Source organism: Trypanosoma conorhini, assembly GCF_003719485.1.
Source record: "Trypanosoma conorhini strain 025E chromosome Unknown Tco_14.4_contig_00035, whole genome shotgun sequence".
Taxonomy (NCBI): domain Eukaryota; phylum Euglenozoa; class Kinetoplastea; order Trypanosomatida; family Trypanosomatidae; genus Trypanosoma; species Trypanosoma conorhini.
In genome coordinates, this window is record NW_021704123.1 from 15,050 (window position 1) to 36,901 (window position 21,852).

Genomic DNA, 21,852 nt, shown 5'->3' on the forward strand with positions numbered 1-21,852 from the left:
ATATATATATATATATATATATATTGGTTTGTTTTTGTGTCATTGCCATTGTTCCAGTTTTATTTTTATTTTTATTTTTATTTATTTATTTTTATTTTTTTTTGCCAAAGACAAGTGTTTACCACGTCTACTAACGCTCAGGCATATATATATATATATATGTATATATATATGCACGTGCGTGCGTAACTGGATACCGACAAACATGAATGTGCATGTATATGTTAATTCGTTTGCTGTTTTTTTTATTCTTCTTCTTCCTCGTCTTATTCTTCTGTGGCTCCGCAGCGACGTGTGTGAACGGATGCGCAAAACGCTGCATGCGAGTTCAATGGTGTACATTTTTCCTGGTTTTTTTTTTTGGGGGGGGGGTAAAGAAGAAGAAGGAGGGGAACTTCTTTGTTATTGTTGTTGCTGTTATTTATCACTGCTTTTGCTCTGCGTGGTGTCTCGTTGACGTTAGCTCGCATCGAGTAGTTTTTTGATGAATCTGATTCGCCGCGTCTTTCCAGGCGGCTCGCCGATGCAGGTGCTTTCCATCGGTGAGCTGCCGCTCCCGCTAAACTACACCCTGTCCGCCTTCCGCTGGCACATGGATTCCCGACCGAGCAGCAAAGCTATTCTCGTGCACGATCTATTCGGCTCGTCCGCGTCGTGGCAGCAGCTGCTCAACGAGGACCTCAGCAGACTGCCACTCTCGCAATTATCCCCCACGACACCGCTGGAGTTGTACGCCGTGGAACTAAGAGGGCATAACCACTCGGTGGGCCTCCCGTGTCCAAGCGATGGGGACAAGTACACTCTGGCGTCTGCTGCGGATGTCGTGCTGCATCAGAAGCAAATTTTGCGGACGGATGCAAAGCTAGTGGGTCTTGGCTTTGGTGCCCTTGTTGCGTGTCAGGCCGCGCTGCACGCTCCGCTATCCAGCTTTGATTCCTTAACGCTCTTCGTGAATGGCCCCTCGCAGTTGCACTCGTGCGATCCCTCCCACTACCACCTCCCCGCCATTCTGCGGGGCGTCCCGCAGGACGCCCGCTCGCTGGGGGACCTGGAGCAGTACCTCAGGAAAACGGTGCCGAATGCCGTTGAGCGGGCGTTGATCTTCGCTGCTGTGGAACAGCGCGACGGTGGGCTGCGGTTTCGCTTCAGCGAGGAGCTGCTGAAGTTGCATGGACCATTTAAAGGGACCGCTAACATCGCCGAGGATGTCACGTTTGGGAACCCTGTCACAGTTGTTCAGTGCGGCATGGAGGCGTTTCCACAGGAGGCGAAGGACCGCTTCCTAAAACACTTTCCCCGTGCAACCTTCCTGCAGTTTAAGGGGGATAGAAGTGCGGGGATTGCCGGTCTGTATGCGCAGGGCAGCACCTTTGTTTACAGCTTTCTTGAGTCGCTCGGACTGCTTGGCAAGATCGAAGCGGACGAGAAGGAGGAAGTGTAGGGAGAACGAAATTTGACGATGCCTTTTCCGAGAGAGCGAGATGGGGAGGGGCGGAGGTGGCGTGAGTGTCACGTCGCGTTGGAGATGCGTGGTAATTCACGGGGGTTGTGTTCCTAAATGAGTCCGCCGTTCTGTGCGTTTCGTGCCTCCGCCGCGGGGCGAAGTTGCGTTGCACCTAACGACGCCTCCTATTTTTTTTTTTTTGCTCCTTCCGTGCTTCTTCTTGCCGCCACACGCACACACGCACACCCACCCGCGGGCGTGCTTGCAGGCATGCGCCTTGGCAACGGCTGCCTCGCCTTCTTTTTCATCCCCTCCCCCTTTTTTCTCTTCTTCCTTTTTTTTTGTTTCTTTGGGACGATTTGTTGCGTGTGCGTGTGTGTTCTTAAGTAGAACGGCAAACGCAGCCATTATATTTCTTTCGACAATCGTCTTCGCCACCGCACATAAAAAAGAGAAGAAGGGGAAATAGAAAAAGAAGGAAAGAAATAAAAGAAAGAAGGAGAGGGAGTTTGTGTGTGAAGCATGAAGACGCTGACTCCGCTCTTGTTGCTGATTGCTTTCCTCTGCGTCGTCGTCCATCCCTCGGCGGCCATTCACGAGGATGAGCAGGGGCTTAGGGACTGGGTCCTGCGCCTCGTCGGGCGCGTGGACCAGGCGTCCTACCAGCCCGGGCTGGAGCCGAACCAGGTGTACGTAACCTCCAGCCTGGGGGCCGTCGCGGCCCTCTCGCTCGGCGACGGAGGCCTGCAGTGGCGGAGACTGTTCTCCGAGCCGCAGGTGTGCGTCACGGCGGGCAGGGGTGGCGTCTTGGTCTCCTCCCGCGCGGGCACGATGTATCTCCTGAGCGCCGCAACCGGGGAGATTGAGACCACGTTCAAGCTCTCCCTGCCGGCTGCCGCCAGCGTGGAATCCTGCGCCATTGTGGGGGGAAATGTGCGGGTGGCTGCCATGGACACGGCCACCGCCTACCTGTTTCAGTTTCGGCTGGCGACGGAGGATGAGATGTTCGGGCCCGGCAGTAACTTTTCTATTGGGGCCGACGTGCAGGGGCTCCGCCTCAGCGGGAACCACGTGTGGGCACTCCGACCGGCGAGCGCCACCCGCTACTCGCTTACTGGGGACGTCGAGGCGACGGACGTGGAGGGCGGCGCGTACGGCGGCGGCAGCGCGGCCTCCGGGGATGCGGTTCTACTCTCCGCCACAACGATGACCGTCGTGCGGGACGCCGGAAAGACGGACGCCGTTGCCTGCGACAAGTGTGGCGCCGGTTTGCTGCTCGGTGCCAGAGGGAGCTTTGAGGGCAGCGTGAGAACAACGGCCGACAAACTCGGTTTCACGGTCTCCTTCCCGGGCTCGAGCGTCCGTGTTGCGTACAACTCCACCACAGCGCTTGCCCCAGCTGTCCTCCTCGCCGTGCAGGATGCAGTGGGCGGCGCAACGGCAATTCTTCGTACGGCCAACGGGCACCTTCTTGCGGTGTCCGAGAAAGCCGGGAAGCTGCTGTGGGAGCGACCAGAGGGGCTGGCGCACCTCGCCGCCACGCTCATCGCCGACAACCCAGAGAAGGAGGACCACTTTTCCTTTAACAAGATGGCCTTGGCGGTCTCTACCTATGGCGTGATATATGTCATCCCGGTGGCGGAGATGGGGCACAACATCCGCGTGCTAGCGGATATTTCCGGCGTTCTGGTGGGGAGCACGGCAGCGCCTTCCATGGATGCTGTAAGGATTGAGCAAATGGTTCTTGCAGGGCCAAACGTTCTCGGCGTCGTCGCCGCCTCTCCAGTAAGACGCGTGGGTCTCGCCGTTGACATCACCACCGGGTCTGTGACGGAGGTCAAGGTACACGAGAATTCCCTGGTTGTCGCGCCAACGTTTGAGGTCACGCGGTCGTTGGAGCTGCACGGCAGCGTGCCCTCGGACAACGTGTACCTCTTCACATCCAACCTCACCAGTGGCCTCATCGAGGGGTATGTGGTTTCCGCGACCTCCAAGGTGCTCCCACTCTGGACCGTGCGCATGCCGTACCCGTTGGTTGCCTACGCCACGGGGGAGGATGTGCTCCGCACGACGACGGTGAATCAGCTACGCGTGTTTCCAAACAAGACTAGCAAGACGGATGAGGTTCACCGGAAGTATCCCACACGCAACGTCATCGCGGTTGCCCACTACGAACCCTCAGAGGAGGAGTTGACGACGCTCGTCGTCACCGCCATTGATTCCGTCACCGGAAGTGTGCTGGCGACTGTGCGTCACCGCAACGTGGAGGGCCCTGTGCACCTGGTTCTAGTAGAGCACGCCGTCCTGTACTACTACATGGACATGGAGAAGGTTCGACACTGTCTCGGCGTGTGGGAAATGTTTGAGGAGGAGCCTGGCCAAGCCCTTCGCAAGGATGCTGGCGCCACCATACCGCAGGTCATTGCCTCCTTTTTCCGCTTCAAACGGACCTTCAGTTCACGTGCCACGCGCCCACCCGCGGTGACGGTTGCCGTCCTCGGCGTGTACGGCGGAAACCTTGCCACGATGGGTGTCACGACATCCTTCCACGGCATTGCCCGCAAAAGCATTGTTCTCGCCTTTGACTCTGGCCGTGTCGCCACGGTGGAGCTGAATAAGCTGCTGGCGGGCGGGCAGGTTCCTCTTGATGACCAGGGCAATCAAGCCACGCACGTCATCATCCCGAGCACTGCCTTGGCGTCGCACAAGTACCGGGTGGCGAAGCCGAAACTGATTGCCACCGCACCCACCAATCTGGAGAGCTCCTGCCACGTGTTGGTGTCCGGGCTGGACATCTTCTACGTGCGCGCCTCCTCGGGGAAGGCGTTCGACCTCCTCAATAGCGACTTCAACAAAAACCTCCTAATAACGCTGACGTGCGGCTTTGGCGTTCTCACCTGTGTGGCACGCTACCTCGTCCGGCGGAAGGCCCTCAATCTCCTTTGGAAGTAGCGGAGGAGGAAGCAAAGGACAGGGAGGGCGTGCAGCACGAGTGCGTACTTTTAGCAAAGGGATAAATAAGCTGATGTTGTGTGTAAGCACACCGTGTTATGGACGGAGATGAATAACTAGAGAAATGAAAAACATCACGACGTAGAGTCCTCATTTGTCCTGCGTCTGAGCCTTTCGTACCGGAGAGGGCGATAATAAAAAAGGAACTAATAAAAAAACAACAACAACAACAAAAACAACGAGAAAAAATAATTCCCTTTGCCTCTGCTGCAGTCACTTACTCCCTTCAACACAACTCGGTGGCTTCTCTCTTCATTTCTTCCGCTATCTCTTGCTTGTGGGGGTGCGTTTTGTTCTTGTTGCTTTAAACCTTCGTGGATTGTTCTGGTTTCGCGCGGTCGACTTACTATAGACCCGCGTAGGGGTGTCTGTAGCAGCGCTGGGTGGGAAAACGCAACGAGGGGCCAACGCAGGCGCGGAGGCACGTTTGTCCGCAGCCTGGCAGAGGTGCGGCGAAGGAAACCACAGCGTCCATGCCGTACGACTTCGTCAAGCCAGGGCGGCTACCCACGAGCAGAGACAGGGCTGAGGGGGTGGGGGAGGGGCAGGGGAGCGAGGAGGAGGACGCGGAGGGGAGGATCCAACGAGAGCTCAAGGCGTGGCGCCTGCACATGCGTGAGGAGCGGCAGCAGCGCCTCCTGGCGGCGGCCGCGCGGGCGGAGAGGACGAGAAACGCCGAGGCGTCATCCGCCTCCTGCCTCGCCGCTCAGGAGGTAAAGGGCGAGGGCGGCCGCCACGGCGATGCGCCGCCGCACCGCCAGGAGTTGACGGCGCTGCAGCAGTACCGCAGGGAGTTGGGCGAGGTGGCCTCTGGGGTGCAGCAGGGGCGGCGGAACCCATGGACGGCGGCTGCGCCCGTTCGGCGGCAGCGGCGCCTGAAGACGCACCGCGTCACCTACCACGAGGCGCGAAGCGTGCTTAGAGAGTACATTCATCGCCCCCCGCCGCCCTCGCCAAATCTGCGGAAAACGCCCACTGGGGCACTTCGGGCGTACAAGGACGCGCTCGCGGCCTCGGCAAGGGCCTTCAGTGAGGCGCCGGCGACAGCACCCGCACGCTGGCATCAGCAGCCGCTGCGTAGCATCAGTGCGCGCAATCGACGGCAGGAGGCGTCAAAGCCAAACTCGGTCGCAACGACGCGGTCGATGACGCTGCGAAGGAGACACGCCGAGTCCTCCGCTGCGGCTCGTGCCAACAGTCCCGCGCCGAAGCGTGGCCACCACCGTGGCGCCCAGCCGCGGAATGGCACCGAAGGATCGAAACTTTCACCGCGGCTCGCGCTAGAGCCAACACCGGCCTACCGAAGTGCGATGGGGCAGCTGGGGTGGGACTACAAGGAGGAGTTGCAACGCCGGGAAGGTGCGTTTCATTTTGGCAGGGAATTGTCGCCGCAAAGTAGTGCGTCATCGTGGCGTCCGAGTCCGCGCAGGTCCACAACGCAGCCGATGGCGACGTACCCCGTCGCTTCTCCTCAGCCACGGCCGCCGTCCCACGCCCCGTACATCCGCCACGAGGAGGAGACGGAGGACGTGTTTCACGCCTCCATGCGAACCTCCCCGGCGGCGGAGGTGCTTGCCGTTCCCCCGACGCCCGCGTTCAGAGGGAGTGGCGGAGCGTCGCATGGCGAGGAGCAGCCGCGGCGTGAGTCCTCCCCGCTGCTGCGGGAGCTTCTCAGCACACTGGCCCTCTCCTCGCCCTCACTCTACCGGCCCGACTTGTACCAGGGCAGGACGCGGCCGGAAGTTTCTCCGGTGGCCAGATCCGTTGAACCGCGGCAGTGGCCCATGGATGGCGTGATGGCCCAGAGATAACACGACAGTCCTGCCTTTTCTCTCGTCTTGTGTCTGCTGCGTGGGAATAGTTGCATACCTGCAAGCAAGTATCTGCCAAGAAGGAACGGGACAGCCGAAGACAAATTATTATTGTTATTGTTATTTTTTTCATGGAGTGACAAAGCAAAAAACCCGTTGTTTCCATTTTTTATTGGCGGATGGAAAACAACAACAACAACAAGGAACAACAACAATACGTGATCAGAGAACAGGAGGATTCCCGGATATGCGTGTTTGTTGCTTGCTGTTGACCCATGAAACTCTTCATTACTTAATTTAGACTTTGCTCCCGCACCGTACATTCTTATTATTATTACTATTCCTTGCAGAGGCGGTCGACAGACAGACGGACAGACAGGCGGGTGGAGGGGGAGAGGCGGTGCGGAAGCAGGCATTTCCCTGGTACAAAAACACACAGAAAAACCAAAGAGACAGATAAGTATAAATAGGGCCGCAGCGTATATATGGACGCGCTGTCAGAGGGATTTTGTGCGTGCGCGCTGGCGGGCGGCCTCCCGCGCGGGGCAGGAGGGAGCTGGGTCTCGCGCTGGCCCTCGCCGAGGGTCCAGGTGGTGGACATTCAGCGGTATCCAAAGCTTGTGACAGATCCGTTTGAGGTGCCGCGCTTCTACGTTGCCGCGTCTGACTCAGCCTCACTCATTTGGCTCGTTATCCCTCCTGGAAGCGAGATGGAGGAGCTGATTGACACCTTTCAAATTGAGGTGGGTTGCTGTATCATGCTGAGCGAGTATAGCGTCGTGACGGCAAGGAATGGACTGAACGTGGTTGTGCCTCTTTCGATCAGTTATTCAGCGACGGAGCTGTCGCTGCTAGGGAACCCGGTCTTTGACGCCGCACTTTTTAACCTGTCAACCGAGTCGCTTACTAAGCGACGGGGCGCCGTCAAACCCTGCCGCTCCCGCGCCGCTGAGGAGTATCCGAGGCTGAGCCTTATCGACCTTGTGGAGGCCAGAGGACATGGATTGGGCGACTACGCCTTACCTCTGCGCATGGTGTGGAAAGGAAGGCAACGGCAGCTTCCGGCAAGCGGTTCAGCAACGCGGTTTATATTTGACTGCATAGGTGTGGACAACAACGGTGATGCGATTTATATTTCTTGCGCAGGACCTTCTGCCCTGCACGACATGTTTTCAGTGGGAGACTGCGTCTGCGCGACGAATGGGTGCCTGACAAACCGCGGTGGAGCCGAAGATGCGCTGCGGCTGCAGCTCAGCGAGCGCTCCTTTGGTGTGTTGTGTGCGGCGGAGGCGGGGGACGCCATTCCAACCCACCCCTCGCGGATGTTTGGTGCGATGTCGGTGACGCAGGTTACCCAACGCAGCGGCATTGGGGATGTCGCGACGGTGGAGGGGGTGGTGGCGGCGGTGTCGCCCACGACGCTGGTAAATACCAAACGGGGGCAGGTGGAGCGCACGGCGATCTCGCTACAGGACGCCACCGCACCCCCCACCTCCTCTTGCCTCATCGAAGTGACTCTCTGGGACGAGTTTTCGCGGAGCGTCACGCCAGCTGTTGGGGAGCGGTGGTGTCTGTGTGGGTTTCTCGTCGGTGAGTTTATGCGACGGCTCACGCTTTCCAGCAGGTACGGAAGCGCGGCCATTAGGATGGCGCCGACGTCGCAGGCGCCTGTGTTGCCTGTGGACCGCACAGAGACAACGAAGCCTGTGAACCGGGACGAGAGCGATGCACTGCAGGTGGTGCTTGGCCTAGAGGAAGCCTCCGAGTCGCTGCCGGTGTTGGCAAAAATACAGCGCGTACGAACTCCTCTTACGTACGTGGCTTGTCGGGGTTGCGGCAGGCAGATGCGCGGAAACGCCTCTTCGTGCGCCGCGTGTGGTGGCTGCACTATGGAGGAGCGCTTTTTTGTGCGGCTGGAGTTGTCGGACGGCCTTTGTGCGGTGTCTGCGGTTGGCTTTGCGCAGGTTGGGGAGACGTTGTTTGGCGTTGACCTGCCAACCCTGATGAGGCGGCGGCGGGCGTCGCCCGTCTACGAGGACGCGATTGCCCGGGAGGTCGTGGGTCTCCCGCTGCTGTTTTGGCTGCTGCGCTCGTCGGATGACAGCCTGCTGCATGTTGTGCGGTGCCAACACATTGACATGGCGCGCTGTGCGGCGACGCTGTTGGGCGCTGTAACGCAGATGATGGCGCCGAGTCCTGCCGCGCCACGAACCGAGTAGGGCGGGCGTGGCGCTTGACGCGAACACGAGGCATTGGGATCGGGCGGTGGCGCAGGGGCCCGACTGACGGGGCGCGTGAGGCGCGGAAGTCCCCCCGCCTTCCCTTTTAGTTTTGTTTTGTTGTTGTACTTTGCTTTGCTTTTCTCCTTACGCCTCACCCTCCTCCCTCTTCGCATGATTGGCACACCGTCACGGGCGTCTGCAAACGACGCTTTGCGTGTCCTCCAAACGTGTTTTGTTTTTCCTTAAAATATTTTCACCGCATTGCCGCGCGTGCCCCACGCTTCTGCGCTTTCCTCCGCCCCTTTGCGGGGGCCCGAATGCTGGGGGGTAGAGCCACACAAAACGAAGAGGAAACCAACAAAACAACAACAACAAGAACAACAAGAACAACAAAAGAGCAAAGGAATTAGTGGAGAAACAAAACCAAGGCCAAAAGGGAGGGGGAGTAAAAAAAAAAACAAACAAACAGCAGGAGAAAACGCACTCAACTGCACCTGACAATAGTGTGAGTTTTTTTTATTCTCTTTTTGGGTGGGTGGGGTTACTGTAGAAGGGGAAAACCCACGCGGTGGCGATGGCTCGCTTCAACTCCGCTGTGGCAGAGGACTGCGTTGCCGTCACCGAGAAGGCGCTGACGAAGCGGCTGGGGCTTGCCGTGGAGTGCACAGAGCGCTCTGGCCGGACGGTGCATTTCACGTTTGCCGCGGGCGGCGATCAGCTGGGTAAGGTGTCGGCTTCCCTCTTCACGGAGTTGGTGCGGGCGGCCTGCGGCTCCGAGCAGGGGACGACGAAGGTGGGCTCAGCCGACGTCTCCGTCGATTCCCGGAAGGAGCTCCAGTCAGTGCGTTTCGCAGATGTGGTTCGCGTGCGCAACTTCCAGTTCGACACGCTGCCGGACGACAGCCCCGCACTCACCGCGGTGGCGGAGGCCACGTACTTCCGCTACCTCCTGAAGCACTCCGACGCCCAGGCCTACGCGTTGACGGAGTTTCCCAAATGCCTAACCGCTAACGGTGCCCCGCGGCGGGACGTTGTGGTTGCCGGGTACGTGCTCTTCTCCCTCGCCGCGGAGGCGGGCGATGTGGTGAAGCTCCGCGTGTACGCCAAAAACATTGACGAGGTCCTGGGGTCAATGTGTACCTCCTCCTTTGCCAGCACCGTCTTGCCGAAGTCGTGGGACAAGCTTGAGGAGCTGGAGCCAAACCACGTTGTGGACCTGCTGGAGGACGCACAGCTGGCGATAAATGACTTCTGGACTGACAGTGCCCAAGACGCTCGGGCTCGCTCGCAGGCCATCTTCCTGATGACGACGGTTGGCTCCGGACTACGCGAGTACTTTTCAAAGAAGACCATCGCGGCAGGAGGCATCTTTAGCGGCGGCAAAAGTGCCACAGAGATGGCCCTAAGCTGCTGCGACGATTGGGTTAACATGTGCCAAAAGTTGACCACCATTGACTGGGGCGCCGTGTGGGGAGGCCACTTTGAGGATCCGCAGCTTCGAAGCGTGCGCGACAGGTTGCGCGTCGTCGCCTCTCTTCGTGACTTGGCAGACGAGATTGTGGAGCTGTTTACCGCGTCTGGTGAGCTACCGTCGCTGCGCCGGGAGGCGCTGTGGGAGTCAATGGAGAGCATTGACATTTTTCAAACGACGCCCGCGGTGGAGGAGCAGTGGGAGGCTGGCCTGAGCGCCTTCTACCGGCGGCTGGAGCCCATTGAGCACCGATGCGCCGCCGCCCTGCGCGACTTTTTCGGCGAGCGCGGCAACTTGGCCCCGCAGACAATCCTCAATGAGGTGGTGAAGTTCCGTCAGCTTATTCGGCGGCCTATTGTGGCGAAGGAGCTTGTGAATGAGCGGGAGGCGCTCCTGGCCAAGTTGAATGAGCGGCTCCAGAGCATCCGTCTGGAGTTTGAGCACCGCGCGGAGAGCACCGAGGATGACGTCTTTCTCGAGGACGAGGACCGCCGCTGCCAGACCGGGCGGTTTATGCCCGGTGTGGTGAACAACATGATTTGGCTTCGTCAGCTGCGGGGTCGGGTGGAGGAGATGGTTCACATGTGCAAGTCGCTTCTCCTCGACCTGCAGAGCGCCAAGGAGTTTGTCCAGGCGGCAGCCACCTTGCTAGATGAGGTCGGCGACTACGAGATGGAGTCCCGCAAGCACTGGGCGATGGATGTGGAGGACAACAGGCACGCCCTCATGCTCGATGCCAACGCACCCTTGATGGAGATTGACGAGAGTGGGCGCGTGGAGGTGAATTACCCCGAACGCCTGGTGCAGCTTATTAGAGAAGTGCGCATATTTCGGGGCCTCGGCCTTCGCGTCAGTCGTGAGATTCAGTCAATGGTGGATCAGGGTGTTCGCTTTTACCGCAATGGTGTGTCGTTGAAGCAAATTGCCAGCACGTACAACTCCATGACGAAGGATATTATTCCCTGTACACGCGCCATGCTGTTGGAGCCGGCGTTGGCCTTTGAGCGCATCATCACGGCAAGCGGCGATCGTCAGCTGACGTGGCGAAACAAGGAAGACGCGGAGCGATTTATTGGGAAACTGTGTAAGGCGTCTCAGGCCCTAACCGATGACAACCGCCGTCTGCATCGGTTGCACAAGGAGATTGGGTCCATCGTGGTGGAGCTCTTCAGCGTGGACCTGCTGCGTGCGCGTGAGCGGTGGATGGGGAAGGTGCACGTCATCCGTGAAAAAATGGAGACGTCTGGGTTTAAAAACATGGAGGCGTGGAAGCTCTTTTGGGACGTGCAGCTGTACAAGGCCATGGAGTACCAGTATCAGCTGGGGCTGGAGAGCCTGCACGAGGTTCTGACCGAGATGAAGGCTGACATTGTGTATGATCAGGAAACGGGCTTGGCGGCACTGCGACCCTCGCTGGAGGCCATCCGGGGACAGTACTACCAGCGCATCAAGGAGTTTATGACTTTCCCGCTGCGATTCCGCGGGTGCGGTGAGAACGAATTTTTTAAAGAGATGCCTGCACGCAACGAGCGTGGTATCGTTGCTGTCATGCAGCACGCCTCTCAGCTTTTCAAGAAGGTTCAACAGGAACTGAAACGCTTCAACCCATTACTGGTCATTGGGCAGTGTGGGAGAGGTGGAAATCCCACGCTTGAGGCGATTGTGGGTAAGACCTTAACTGAGGTGCAGCACTGGGAGCAAGGCATACGGCTGCTGAAGCAAAAGGGCAAGGAAATCAACTCGGAGGACCTCTTTATTAAGTGCGGCTGCATCACACTCTGCACGGCCAGTATTAAGAGCACCGTGGAGGACCACCTCTACAAACTCTCCGAGGCGCTGCGTGTCACGCTGCGTCGCAGCGCCGAAAATCACCTCCGGCGCATTGATGTCTACCTCGAGGCGGTCTCCGAGTCGTTGGACGCCAAGCTGACGAAGATGGACGAAATTGGTGCGGCCAACGTTCGCCACGCCTACCTGGTGGAGCAGCGACCTGCGATGGAGGTTGAGTTCTACCACTTCTACAATAAAAATGTGCTCCTGCAGAGCATGAACAGTCAGGCTGGCCTCCAGTTTGCCAAGACGCGGGAGCGGTGGGACACCGTGATGCGGCGCCTCGACACCTACGAGACTGAGCTGGAGGAGCAGATGAACACGCTGAAGGGCGTGGTTGAGGAGTCCGTGAAGACTTGGCAGAAGAAACTGGAGCGGTTTACCAATCAATGGCATGAGCTGAAGCCGAAAACGGCGGACGCACCCAACGCGGTGTCGTTTGTGAAGGAGCGTCAGGAGCAGTTTGCGGCGCTAGAGGCGGAAGGGAACGAGTGCGCTCAGCAGTGCAAGTACTTTCAGCTGGAGGAGCCCGACATGGAGCCGCTCCACGACCTCGGACGCGACATTGAGGAGTATGCGCTGATGTGGAGCATGATGGGAACCTTTCACGAGGAGCTGGCGGTGTTGCAGAATGAGCCGTGGCTCGCGTTGCGGGCGAAGCTGTACCGCTTTGAGGACTTTGTGAAGGTTTGGCAGGAGAAACTAAAAGAAATTCCCACCAACCCCATCACCGTTCAAATTCGTACGCTTCTTGACTCCTGGAGCCGGTGTGCGCCGCTCTTTAAGTTTGTCCGCGGCGACGGGTTTACACCGGGGCACTGGGTGGAACTGTTCCACCTGCTCGGGACCCCGAACGCCACACAAGACACGCTCAAGTTTGGCGACATCCTCTCCCGCCACGAGACCATTATGCGGCGTGAGATGGACCTGAAGAAGCTGCACTCCCGCGCGCAGGGGGAGGCGCAGATTCGGGAGGCCCTCGACGATGTACGATCGTGGGGCATGAATGCAACGTTTACGCTTTGCGCCCACACGGAGCGGCCCGGTGTGATGCTCATCACGGAGTGGAAGGATACGCTCTCCGCCCTCAGCGACAACCAGGCCCTGCTGCTGAGTATGAAGGAGTCCCCGTACTTCAGCATCTTCGCCAACGACGCCAACAAGTGGGAGGAGCGGCTGGCGTGCCTCGACGAGTACCTCCGCAGCATGAATCAAATTCAGCGCAAGTGGGTGTATCTTGAGCCCATTTTTCGCCGTGGGGCCCTGCCGCAGGAGCAGGAGCGGTTTGCCCGCATTGACAAGGAGTACCTGCAGGTGATGAGCACCATTGCGAGGGACAGCCGCCTTGTCTCCCTCGCAGCCCACACGGAGTACAAGGAGGTGCTGCGCAACGTTTTGGAGCAACTCGATCGCTGTCAGCGAGCGCTCAATCAGTACCTTGAGGCAAAACGAGACAGCTTTCCGCGCTTTTACTTCATTAGCGACGACGACCTACTTGAAATTCTTGCCCAAAGCCGCAACCCCCTTGTGATTCAGTCGCATCTGAAGAAGCTTTTTATGGGCATCCACAGCGTCCGCTTTGACACGCAGAAGGAGCACATCTTGCAGATTCATTCACTGGAGGGAGAGACGGTGCCGCTGGAGGAGCCCGTGCACATCACCGACGAGGTGGAGGAGTGGCTAGCGAAATTAGACGTTGCGATGAAGGACACACTTCGGACGCATTTGGTGCGATGCCTGGGGAAGCTGGACATTGGGGCGTACTCTACACAAATTCTCTGCACCGCCGCGCTGCTTGACTTCACCAAAAAGACAGAAGAGGCCATTCGTGGGGCGAAGACGGGTGGCCTTGCCAAGCACAAAGCGAACCTGCAAGCACAGCTGCGTGATCTGACTGTGTTCGCCGGCAGCAACAGTGACGTGGTTGTGGGTCTCAAGTTGAAATCGCTCATTATGGACCTTATTCACAACATTGAGGTTGTGGAAACGCTCATTCAGAACGGCGTTGAAAAGGAAAACGACTGGCTGTGGAGAAAGCAACTGAGATACTACCTGGATTGCGAGAACAACTGCGTCCTGCGCATGGTGGACGCGGAGTTTAAATACAGCTACGAGTACCAGGGTAACGCCCCGAAACTTGTGCACACCCCGCTAACGGACCGCTGCTACCTGACCCTGACACAGGGCATGCAGCTTGGCTACGGCGGGAATCCCTATGGTCCCGCAGGCACGGGCAAAACGGAGTCCGTCAAGGCCCTTGGAAATGCAATGGGACGGCAGGTGTTGGTTTTCAACTGCGATGAGGGCATTGATTTCAAGTCGATGGGGCGTATTTTTACCGGTTTGGTTAGATGTGGTGCCTGGGGCTGCTTTGACGAGTTTAACCGGCTGAAGGTGGATCAGCTGTCGGCGGTGTCGCAGATGATTCAGGTAATTCAGGAGGCCCTCAAGAACGGCGAGTCCCACTGCCACTTGCTGGGGCGCGACATTGACGTTAACCCCAATGCTGGCATCTTTGTCACAATGAACCCCGCGGGGAAGCGCTACGGTGGGCGCAGCAAGCTCCCGGACAACCTCAAGCAGCTGTTCCGCTCCGTCGCCATGAGTGCCCCCGACAACGAGCTCATTATGGAGACTATACTCTTCAGCGAGGGGTTCGAAAATGCAACGGAGTTGGCCAAGAGAACGGTGGAGATATTTAAGCTTGCCGCGGGTCTCCTGTCTCACCAGCAGCACTATGATTGGGGCCTCCGTGCGATGAAGTCTGTCATGCGGCTTGGGGGCTCACTGATTCACCAGTACTTGATGGACCGTGTTGGGGGCAAGCTGCGGCCAACCTCGGCGGAGGTGTTGGAGAAGGAGAGTGAGATTCTGATCAAGTCGCTTCGCGTCAACACGCTCTCCAAACTGACTTTTGACGATGCGATACTTTTTAACCATCTCATCGCGGACGTTTTTCCGGGCGTTCCCATCAAGGAAATCGACTACACCGACCTGCACCCCGCCATTGTGGAGTCGGTGGAGGAGTTAAAGCTGCAGCTTGTGGAGTCGCAGGTGCAAAAAATACTTCAACTGTATGAGGCGCTAAAGCAGCGCATGGGAGTCGTGTTGGTTGGCCCTGGCGGGAGTGGGAAGAGTACACTCCTTCGCGTGCTTCGACGAGCGTTGCAGCGACTTGGTGTTTCTGTCCCCCTGTACGTGGTGAACCCCAAGGCGATGCCGCGCACGCAGCTGCTGGGCCACATGGACAACGACACCCGTGAGTGGTTTGACGGCGTCCTGACAGAGGCGGCAAAGAAGGTGGTGAAGGAGGACAATGACGTGCGTTCGTGGATTGTCTGCGACGGGGATGTGGACCCGGAGTGGGTGGAGTCGCTAAACTCGGTGCTGGACGACAACAAACTTTTGACGATGCCAAATGGGGTGCGCATTCAATTTGGCGAGAATGTGAGCTTCTTGTTTGAGACCCACAGCCTTGAGTTTGCCTCCCCGGCCACGGTCTCGCGCATGGGGATTATCTACCTCTCAGAGGAGGACGTGAACCCGAAGACGATGGTCGCCTCCTGGCTGCTGGAGCAGCCGGAGGAGTCGCGCAACGAAATGCGGGGCTGGATCGACGAGTTCTTCTACAGGGCTATTGACAACCTCTTGGCGACGGACAACCTCATTGTTGACACGACCCGCACGGGTCTTGTCGCCTCGGGCCTCAGCCAGCTGCAGTGCTGCAGCAACAAGGAGCAATTTACCCTGGCGCTCGTCTACGGACTTGGGTCGTACCTTCCCGAAGAAAACCGTCGGGAGTATGCGAGGGACATTCACCACATGACAGGGGAGCGTGCGCCAAATATGAAGCACCCGCTGGACATCTACTACGACACGCAGCATGGCGGCTACAACAGTTTCGAGTTCCAGCCGGCCTTTGACCTCGCGGTCGAGGACCTTTACCGGCACCCCATGATTGCCACAATTGAGTGCCAGCGCAACATGGAAATTATGCGGGCCTGGACGAGGCCGCTCCGTCCCGGCGTGTATCGTCCATTTATTCTTGTTGGTCCGGAGGGCTGCGGGAAGACGATGCTGCTCACCAACTTGTTCGCGGGGATCCCCAATACCCGCGTGGCGACGGTGAACTGCTCGGCCCAGACGGAGGCTATTCACCTCATTCAGAAACTAAAGCAAACCTGTCAAATGTTTAACACCAACCAGGGACGCGTGCTGCGGCCGAAGGAGGCGGAGCGCCTTGTCTTAATGCTGAAGGACATGAACCTGCCGAAGCCGGACAAGTACGGAACGGTGCAGCTGCACTCTCTGCTGCAGCAAATTATCCTCTACAGTGGGTTTTATGACACCGACCTCGAGTGGATCACCGTTGAGCGTGTGCAGATTGTTGGCAGCATGAATCCGCCTGGTAGCATGGGCCGGTACCCCGTTGCGCCTCGCTTTCTTGCCATTGTGTCGGTTCTTTGCATGTCGTACCCCTCGCGGGACTCTATGCAGACCATTTACTCCGAGTTTTTCAACATCATGATTCAAAGCCACAAGCTCAAGTTTGAGCTACCCGGAAAAGGCGCGGCGGACATTGCACGCGTCATGACAACGGTGTACGAGATGATTGCCACGCGGTGTACAGTGGATGTGGCTTCGCACTACATCTTTAGCCCGCGTGACGTGACGATGTGGGCCCTGAATTTACTCAACTACAACTCGGTGGATGTCCCAGACGCCATTGGCTACGAGGGACGCCGCATTTTTGTCGACCGCCTCGTTTCACCTGAGGAGCGGACGAAGTCTGCCAAGTTGATTTACGACAACTTGCTCTTCCTCGTCGGCCACCGGTCGGGGATCACGGAGAAGGAGACGGTGTACTACGTCTCCTGGATGGATGCCACGACGTCGCGGGTGAGGAAGCTCACCTCCACGGGCATGGATGGCCTTCGGAAGTCGGCGGAGGAGCTGCTGCTCACCTACTCGAGGGAGTTTACCGAGTTGGATGTGCAGCTGATTCCGGAGGTCTGTGCCTGGGTCGCGCGGGTGGATCGTGTGTTGTCGCAGGAGCGGGGGAACTTGCTGCTCGTTGGACGCTCCGGCGTGTGCGAGAGGGCCATCATTCGCCTTGTCGCCTACAGTCTCCGCATGGAGGTGATGACGCTGTCGATTACGCGGGAGTACGGGATGAAGCAGTTCTACGCGGAGCTGAAGTCCGTGCTGTGCAAGGTTGGCCTCGAGGCCCAGCACGTTGTGCTGCTGCTGGAGGACCACCACTTCAGCCACAACCCACTCTTCTTGGAGTGCGTCAACTCGCTTCTCTCCTCGGGCGAGATCCCTGGACTGTTTACGCAGGAGGAGCAGGAGGCCCTGCTTGCCCCGCTGCGGGAGGAGGCCCACGGGGAAGGGATGAGCCCGTACGCCTACTTTGTGGATCGCATTACCCGCCTGCTGCACGTGTGTGTGGTGATGGACCCGACGAACCCGAGCTACGAGCTGCGGTGCCGCTCCAACCCTGCCCTCTTCACCCGCTGCAACGTCTACTGGATGGGGACGTGGTACAGCGACAGCCTCAAGCTGATCCCGCGACTGATGATGCGTGACGTCTTCAAGGCGCTCGACACCCGCGGGGACAGGAAGGAGTTTAGCCTCACCACAGAGATTGTGCACATCCACCGCGGGTTTGCCGACAAGTTTTCCCCGCAGCACTTCAAAACCCTCTGCCTCACCTACCAGCGCATCTTCAACGAGAAGAGCAGCGCCATCGCGGAGAGCCTCGAGCGTCTGCGGTCTGGCGTCGCAAAGCTGGACGAGGCGAAGGAGAATGTGGACCAGATTGCCACGGACGTGGCTGACAAGAAGACGCGGATGGAGGCGAAGCAGCGGGAGGCGGACGAGGCGCTGCAGCAGATTCAGGCAAATATGGAGGAGGCCGGAGACCAGAAAAAAAATATCCAAAAAATCCAGAGTAGCCTGGAGAAGGAGCAGCGAGCCATTGAGGAGCGCAAGCGCGTGATTGAGGAACGCCTCAGCGGCATTCAACCAACGCTCGACGCGGCCCTCTCCTCAGTGCGCTCCATTCGCTCCGAGCACCTCGCCGAGTTGAAGTCGATGAAGCAGCCGCCAGCCGCCGTCCAGGACGTGATGGAGGGGGTCGTCGTCCTCATCGCGAGCAACTCCGTGACGGAGATCAACTGGGCGGTCATTCGCAAGGTTCTCGCCGGCGACATCAAGAATGACATTCTCAACTTTGACCTCGACAACGTGAACGAGACGTCGCGCGGGAAGTTGGAGCGGTTTATTCAGGGCCACGAGAACTCCTTCCGGCGCGAGGTGATTGGGCGCGCCTCGAAGGCCGCCGCACCGATGGCAGAGTGGCTCAAGGCTGTGGTGGCATACAGCAAGGTGCTGCAGACGGTGGCTCCCATGCGGGATGAGCTGCAGGGCTACGAGGCCAACCTGCGGAGTGGCAACGAGAAGAAGAAGAAGTATGAGATGAAGCTTTCCAAGGTTGAGGAGCGTGTGGAGGAGCTTAAAAAGAATTTTGCAGAGAAGACGACGGAGGCGGAACGGCTAAAAGACAGTTTGGAGCAGGCGGAGCAACTGTACCAGAGTGCGCATGACCTTCTTTCAAAGCTTGCGAGCGAGCATGCCAGATGGGCGACGCAAAGTAAAGCCATTCAAGCTGATCAGCACCTCCTTCCAAAGCGTTGCCTACTCGCGGCGGCGTTTGTGCTGTACTTGGGCAACGAGGCGGAGGAGGTGCGTCGTCGCACGTTGGAGGGATGGAAGGAGCGCATGAAACAACTCGAGGATTTCAATTTTTTTACCTTCCTCCGTCCAGAGAGTATGCAGCTGCACTACAAGGCGGAAGGGCTTCCTGGCGATGAACTTTCGATGGACAACGCCGTCATCATGCAGGAGCAGGTCACCACGCCACTTATCATCGATGGCTCTGGCCAGGCTGTCAACTGGTTACTGAGTAATCTGAAGGGGCGGGAAATCACGGTGGACGTCTGCAGCGTCTCTGACGTACGTCTCGTGTCGGCGCTGGAGTTGGCCCTTCGCTTTGGTAAAAGCTTTGTTATTACGGACGTGGACCACATTGAGTCCTTTATGTATCCATTATTTCGCAAGGAACTGCAAATGGAGGGGTCGAAGCGGGTGATTCAAATTGGTGACCGCCGCACCGTGGACTACAGCGACGGGTTTCAGCTTTACCTCGTTACGCCCTCCACCGACCTGCGCATTCCGCCGGATGTGCTGAGCTACTTGACCCCAATCAACTTCTCCATTACTCTGAGCGGGCTTGAGGGACAGTTTCTGGGGACAACCATCCAGCACGAGCAGCCGGAGCTTGAGAAGGAGAAGCTGGAGGTGCTGCGGAAGGAGGAGACTCTGAAGCTGCAGCTGGCGAGCCTGGAGGAGGCGCTGTTGAGCGAGCTGGCCAACTCCAAGGGGTCTTTGCTGGAGAATAAGACATTGATTGACTCGCTCAACGAAATCAAGACGCAGGCGGCCGAGATTAGTGAGGCTCTTGAAAAGTCCAAAACGGTGCAGGAGGAGATTGACGCGAAGCGCAACGTCTACCGGCCATTTGCCACAACCTCCAGTGAAACCTTCTTTATTGTAAAGAGCCTTAACGGTCTCTCCCACATGTACCAGTTCTCCTTCAACTTCTTCATGGGAATCTTTCGCGAGACGCTGCAACGACACGCCGAGGACCACACCGACGCTGAAACGAAGATTGAGGCGCTAAAGACCACCTTTGTGCGTCTTGTGGTCTACTCCGTCTCCATCTCCCTGCTGAAGGAGCACCGTCCGATTTTTGCCATCTACCTCGCCCGCTCCCTGCACCCAAAGGAGTGCAAGCCCGCCGAGTGGGATTTCTTTCTCGACCGAGCCATTGCTCCTGAGGCGGGGAAGAGGGAGGTTCAGGTGCCGAATTGGGTGCTGCCCGACAGCCGGGACCTCTTCCGCTCCTTGCTTGTACTTTTCCGTGATCTGGCGCCTAAAATGAATCTCCAAGAGGCTGATGTGTGGCTGCAGTGGATGCAGTCGGCAACGCCGGAGACGGAGTACCCGGAGTTCCTTATGAAGCTGACAGACTTTCAACGTCTTCTTATCGTAAAGACGCTTCGCAGCGATCGCCTGATCGCGGCTGTGAGTCGAGTTGCGTGCAAGCTGCTTTCCGTGAAGTCGTGGGGGGATAGCAGGACACTTGCCTCCTTTATTAAGCGTACGGAAGCGAGTACGCCTGTGCTTTTAATCACAACGGCGGGCGCCGATCCATCGCAGGAGCTTCAGGAACTCGCCTACCAAAGAGTTGGGCGTGAGCGGTTTCATCAAGTCGCGATGGGTGGTGGGCAGACTGACGAGGCAATTCGGCTGCTGCGGGTTTCTGCCGAGAAGGGTGATTGGCTCTTCCTCAAGAATCTACACCTCGTGATTCCATGGGTGCCGGTGCTGCAGAAGGAGTTTAACCTGCTCACCCCCGATCCCAGCTTTCGGCTCTTCCTCACAAGCGAATCACACGACGAATTCCCTTCCATTCTTCTCTCCCAGAGCCTCAAAATAACCTTTGAGGCCCCACCGGGGGTGCAGCAGAATCTCTTGCACACCTATAAAGAATGGGAGGGCGCCGCCTTGGAGTTAAAAGGAGCACGACAAATGGAACTCCTTTTCATCGCCGCTTCGTTTCATGCCATTGTGCAGGAGCGGTGCTCGTATGTGCCGCAGGGATGGTCAAAGATGTACGAGGTGACCTCCGCCGACCTCAAGTCCGCCGCCGACATTGTTCTGCAGCAAACGAAGGCGGAAACCGACTGGAAGGCGATTCGCGGCATCCTGGAGAATGCCATCTATGGTGCTCGTATGGAGAGTGAGTTTGACCTGCGTATTCTTCAGGAGTACACCCAGCACTTCTTTCACCCTGCCGTGCTTGCAGGTGCCAAGCGGCAACGCAGCCTTTTTGCCACGCTCCGGGTTCCAGCGACGAGGAAGCATGCGGACTACGTCAGGGCCATTGCAGACCTCCCTGAGAGTGACGTACCTTCCCTTTTTTCACTCCCACCAAACGCCGATCGCGTTGTGCAGCTTTCGAAGGTGCGGCAATTAACGGACGATCTGCAGCACCTCAATGAGACTAAGGCAGCGGCCTCCTTCACGCGGGAGGAGTGGGCGAGCCGGCTGACGCCGGTGCTGCGAGCCTGGGCTGAGTTGACCCAGCCCCATTCCAATCTCTTGACACGCTCGGCGATGGAGCCGGCTGAGTCCACGCCCATTCTTGGTTTCTTGACGGCGGAAATGGTCTCCTCCCTGCGTCTGGTCTCGGTGGTGGATGAGTCCATCGGCGAACTGCGCAAGGTGACGGAGGGCGCGGCGCTGCTGAAGGAGGACCGTCGTGCGGAGGCGGCCGCCATGATCGCTGGGGAGGTGCCACCGCACTGGGATGGCTACTTCCACGGATCCCCGCGTATTTTGCCGTGGCTGCAGTCCCTGCTTCGTCGCGCCACCACGATTGTGCAGTGGCGTCAGATGGCAATGAGCCGCGAGCTTCTGAAAGCCGACCTCAACATCTCGAGCCTTTTCCGACCGCAAACCTTCCTACATGCGCTGCGACAAGAAACCGCCCATTCCCTCCGCGAACCACTTGTCTCCCTGCAGCTTGTAACCTCAATTTCTGTCCCGCCTGAAGGGGCACCTCTTCCAGTTTGCCTGGAGGGTCTTTTGCTGCAAGGGGCCATTATTGACAGCTCCGACGTGACGCAGCCAATCGAAACCTCCGACGAGCCCGCACTCTTCCCGATGCCGAAGGTTTACGTGGCATGGATGTCAAAGCCACCCGCGCCAAAAACCTCCATTTCTGTCCCGCTTTACACGAACGCAACAAAGGAGAAGTATTTGATGGACTTGACGCTGCCATGTGCGAGTGAAGCAGATGTGAAGACGTTTATTTTGGCAGGTGTCTCTATTGTGCTTGAGCCGTAGCTCTTGCATGGAGGTAGCCAATGTACACCAGACACAACATCGATAGAAAAAAAGGAAGACAAAATGATTAACGTACGCAATGGTCTG

At 58.0% G+C, this 21,852-nt stretch overlaps 5 protein-coding genes across 5 annotated transcripts, besides 13 other annotated features; all 5 read left to right on the plus strand.

Annotated features, from left to right (window-relative positions):
* Window positions 1-24: a microsatellite.
* Window positions 25-27: 3 nt separating this feature from the next.
* Window positions 28-57: a microsatellite.
* Window positions 58-103: a microsatellite.
* A 40-nt stretch (window positions 104-143) lies between these two features.
* Window positions 144-173: a microsatellite.
* A 66-nt stretch (window positions 174-239) lies between these two features.
* Window positions 240-276: a microsatellite.
* Window positions 277-484: 208 nt separating this feature from the next.
* On the plus strand, window positions 485-1,441 carry Tco025E_01151 (uncharacterized protein; the record flags this gene model as incomplete). The annotated part of the gene is made up of 1 exon (XM_029368089.1): window positions 485-1,441. The coding sequence occupies one exon, from the start codon at window positions 485-487 to the stop codon at window positions 1,439-1,441; it is 957 nt and encodes a 318-aa protein (XP_029231754.1).
* A 320-nt stretch (window positions 1,442-1,761) lies between these two features.
* Window positions 1,762-1,795: a microsatellite.
* A 101-nt stretch (window positions 1,796-1,896) lies between these two features.
* Window positions 1,897-1,952: a sequence feature (GA-rich).
* A 14-nt stretch (window positions 1,953-1,966) lies between these two features.
* On the plus strand, window positions 1,967-4,396 carry Tco025E_01152 (uncharacterized protein; the record flags this gene model as incomplete). The annotated part of the gene is made up of 1 exon (XM_029368090.1): window positions 1,967-4,396. One exon carries the CDS (start codon window positions 1,967-1,969, stop codon window positions 4,394-4,396), a length of 2,430 nt encoding a protein of 809 aa, XP_029231755.1.
* A 193-nt stretch (window positions 4,397-4,589) lies between these two features.
* Window positions 4,590-4,648: a sequence feature (A-rich).
* A 281-nt stretch (window positions 4,649-4,929) lies between these two features.
* Window positions 4,930-6,267, plus strand: Tco025E_01153 (uncharacterized protein; the record flags this gene model as incomplete). The annotated part of the gene is made up of 1 exon (XM_029368091.1): window positions 4,930-6,267. The coding sequence occupies one exon, from the start codon at window positions 4,930-4,932 to the stop codon at window positions 6,265-6,267; it is 1,338 nt and encodes a 445-aa protein (XP_029231756.1).
* A 104-nt stretch (window positions 6,268-6,371) lies between these two features.
* Window positions 6,372-6,395: a microsatellite.
* A 57-nt stretch (window positions 6,396-6,452) lies between these two features.
* Window positions 6,453-6,482: a microsatellite.
* A 143-nt stretch (window positions 6,483-6,625) lies between these two features.
* Window positions 6,626-6,646: a microsatellite.
* A 106-nt stretch (window positions 6,647-6,752) lies between these two features.
* On the plus strand, window positions 6,753-8,486 carry Tco025E_01154 (uncharacterized protein; the record flags this gene model as incomplete). Its single annotated transcript, XM_029368092.1, has 1 exon — window positions 6,753-8,486. One exon carries the CDS (start codon window positions 6,753-6,755, stop codon window positions 8,484-8,486), a length of 1,734 nt encoding a protein of 577 aa, XP_029231757.1.
* A 105-nt stretch (window positions 8,487-8,591) lies between these two features.
* Window positions 8,592-8,628: a microsatellite.
* A 216-nt stretch (window positions 8,629-8,844) lies between these two features.
* Window positions 8,845-8,882: a microsatellite.
* A 181-nt stretch (window positions 8,883-9,063) lies between these two features.
* Tco025E_01155 (cytoplasmic dynein 2 heavy chain 1) lies at window positions 9,064-21,765 on the plus strand (the record flags this gene model as incomplete). Its single annotated transcript, XM_029368093.1, has 1 exon — window positions 9,064-21,765. One exon carries the CDS (start codon window positions 9,064-9,066, stop codon window positions 21,763-21,765), a length of 12,702 nt encoding a protein of 4,233 aa, XP_029231758.1.
* Between the last annotated feature and the right edge of the window lie 87 nt (window positions 21,766-21,852).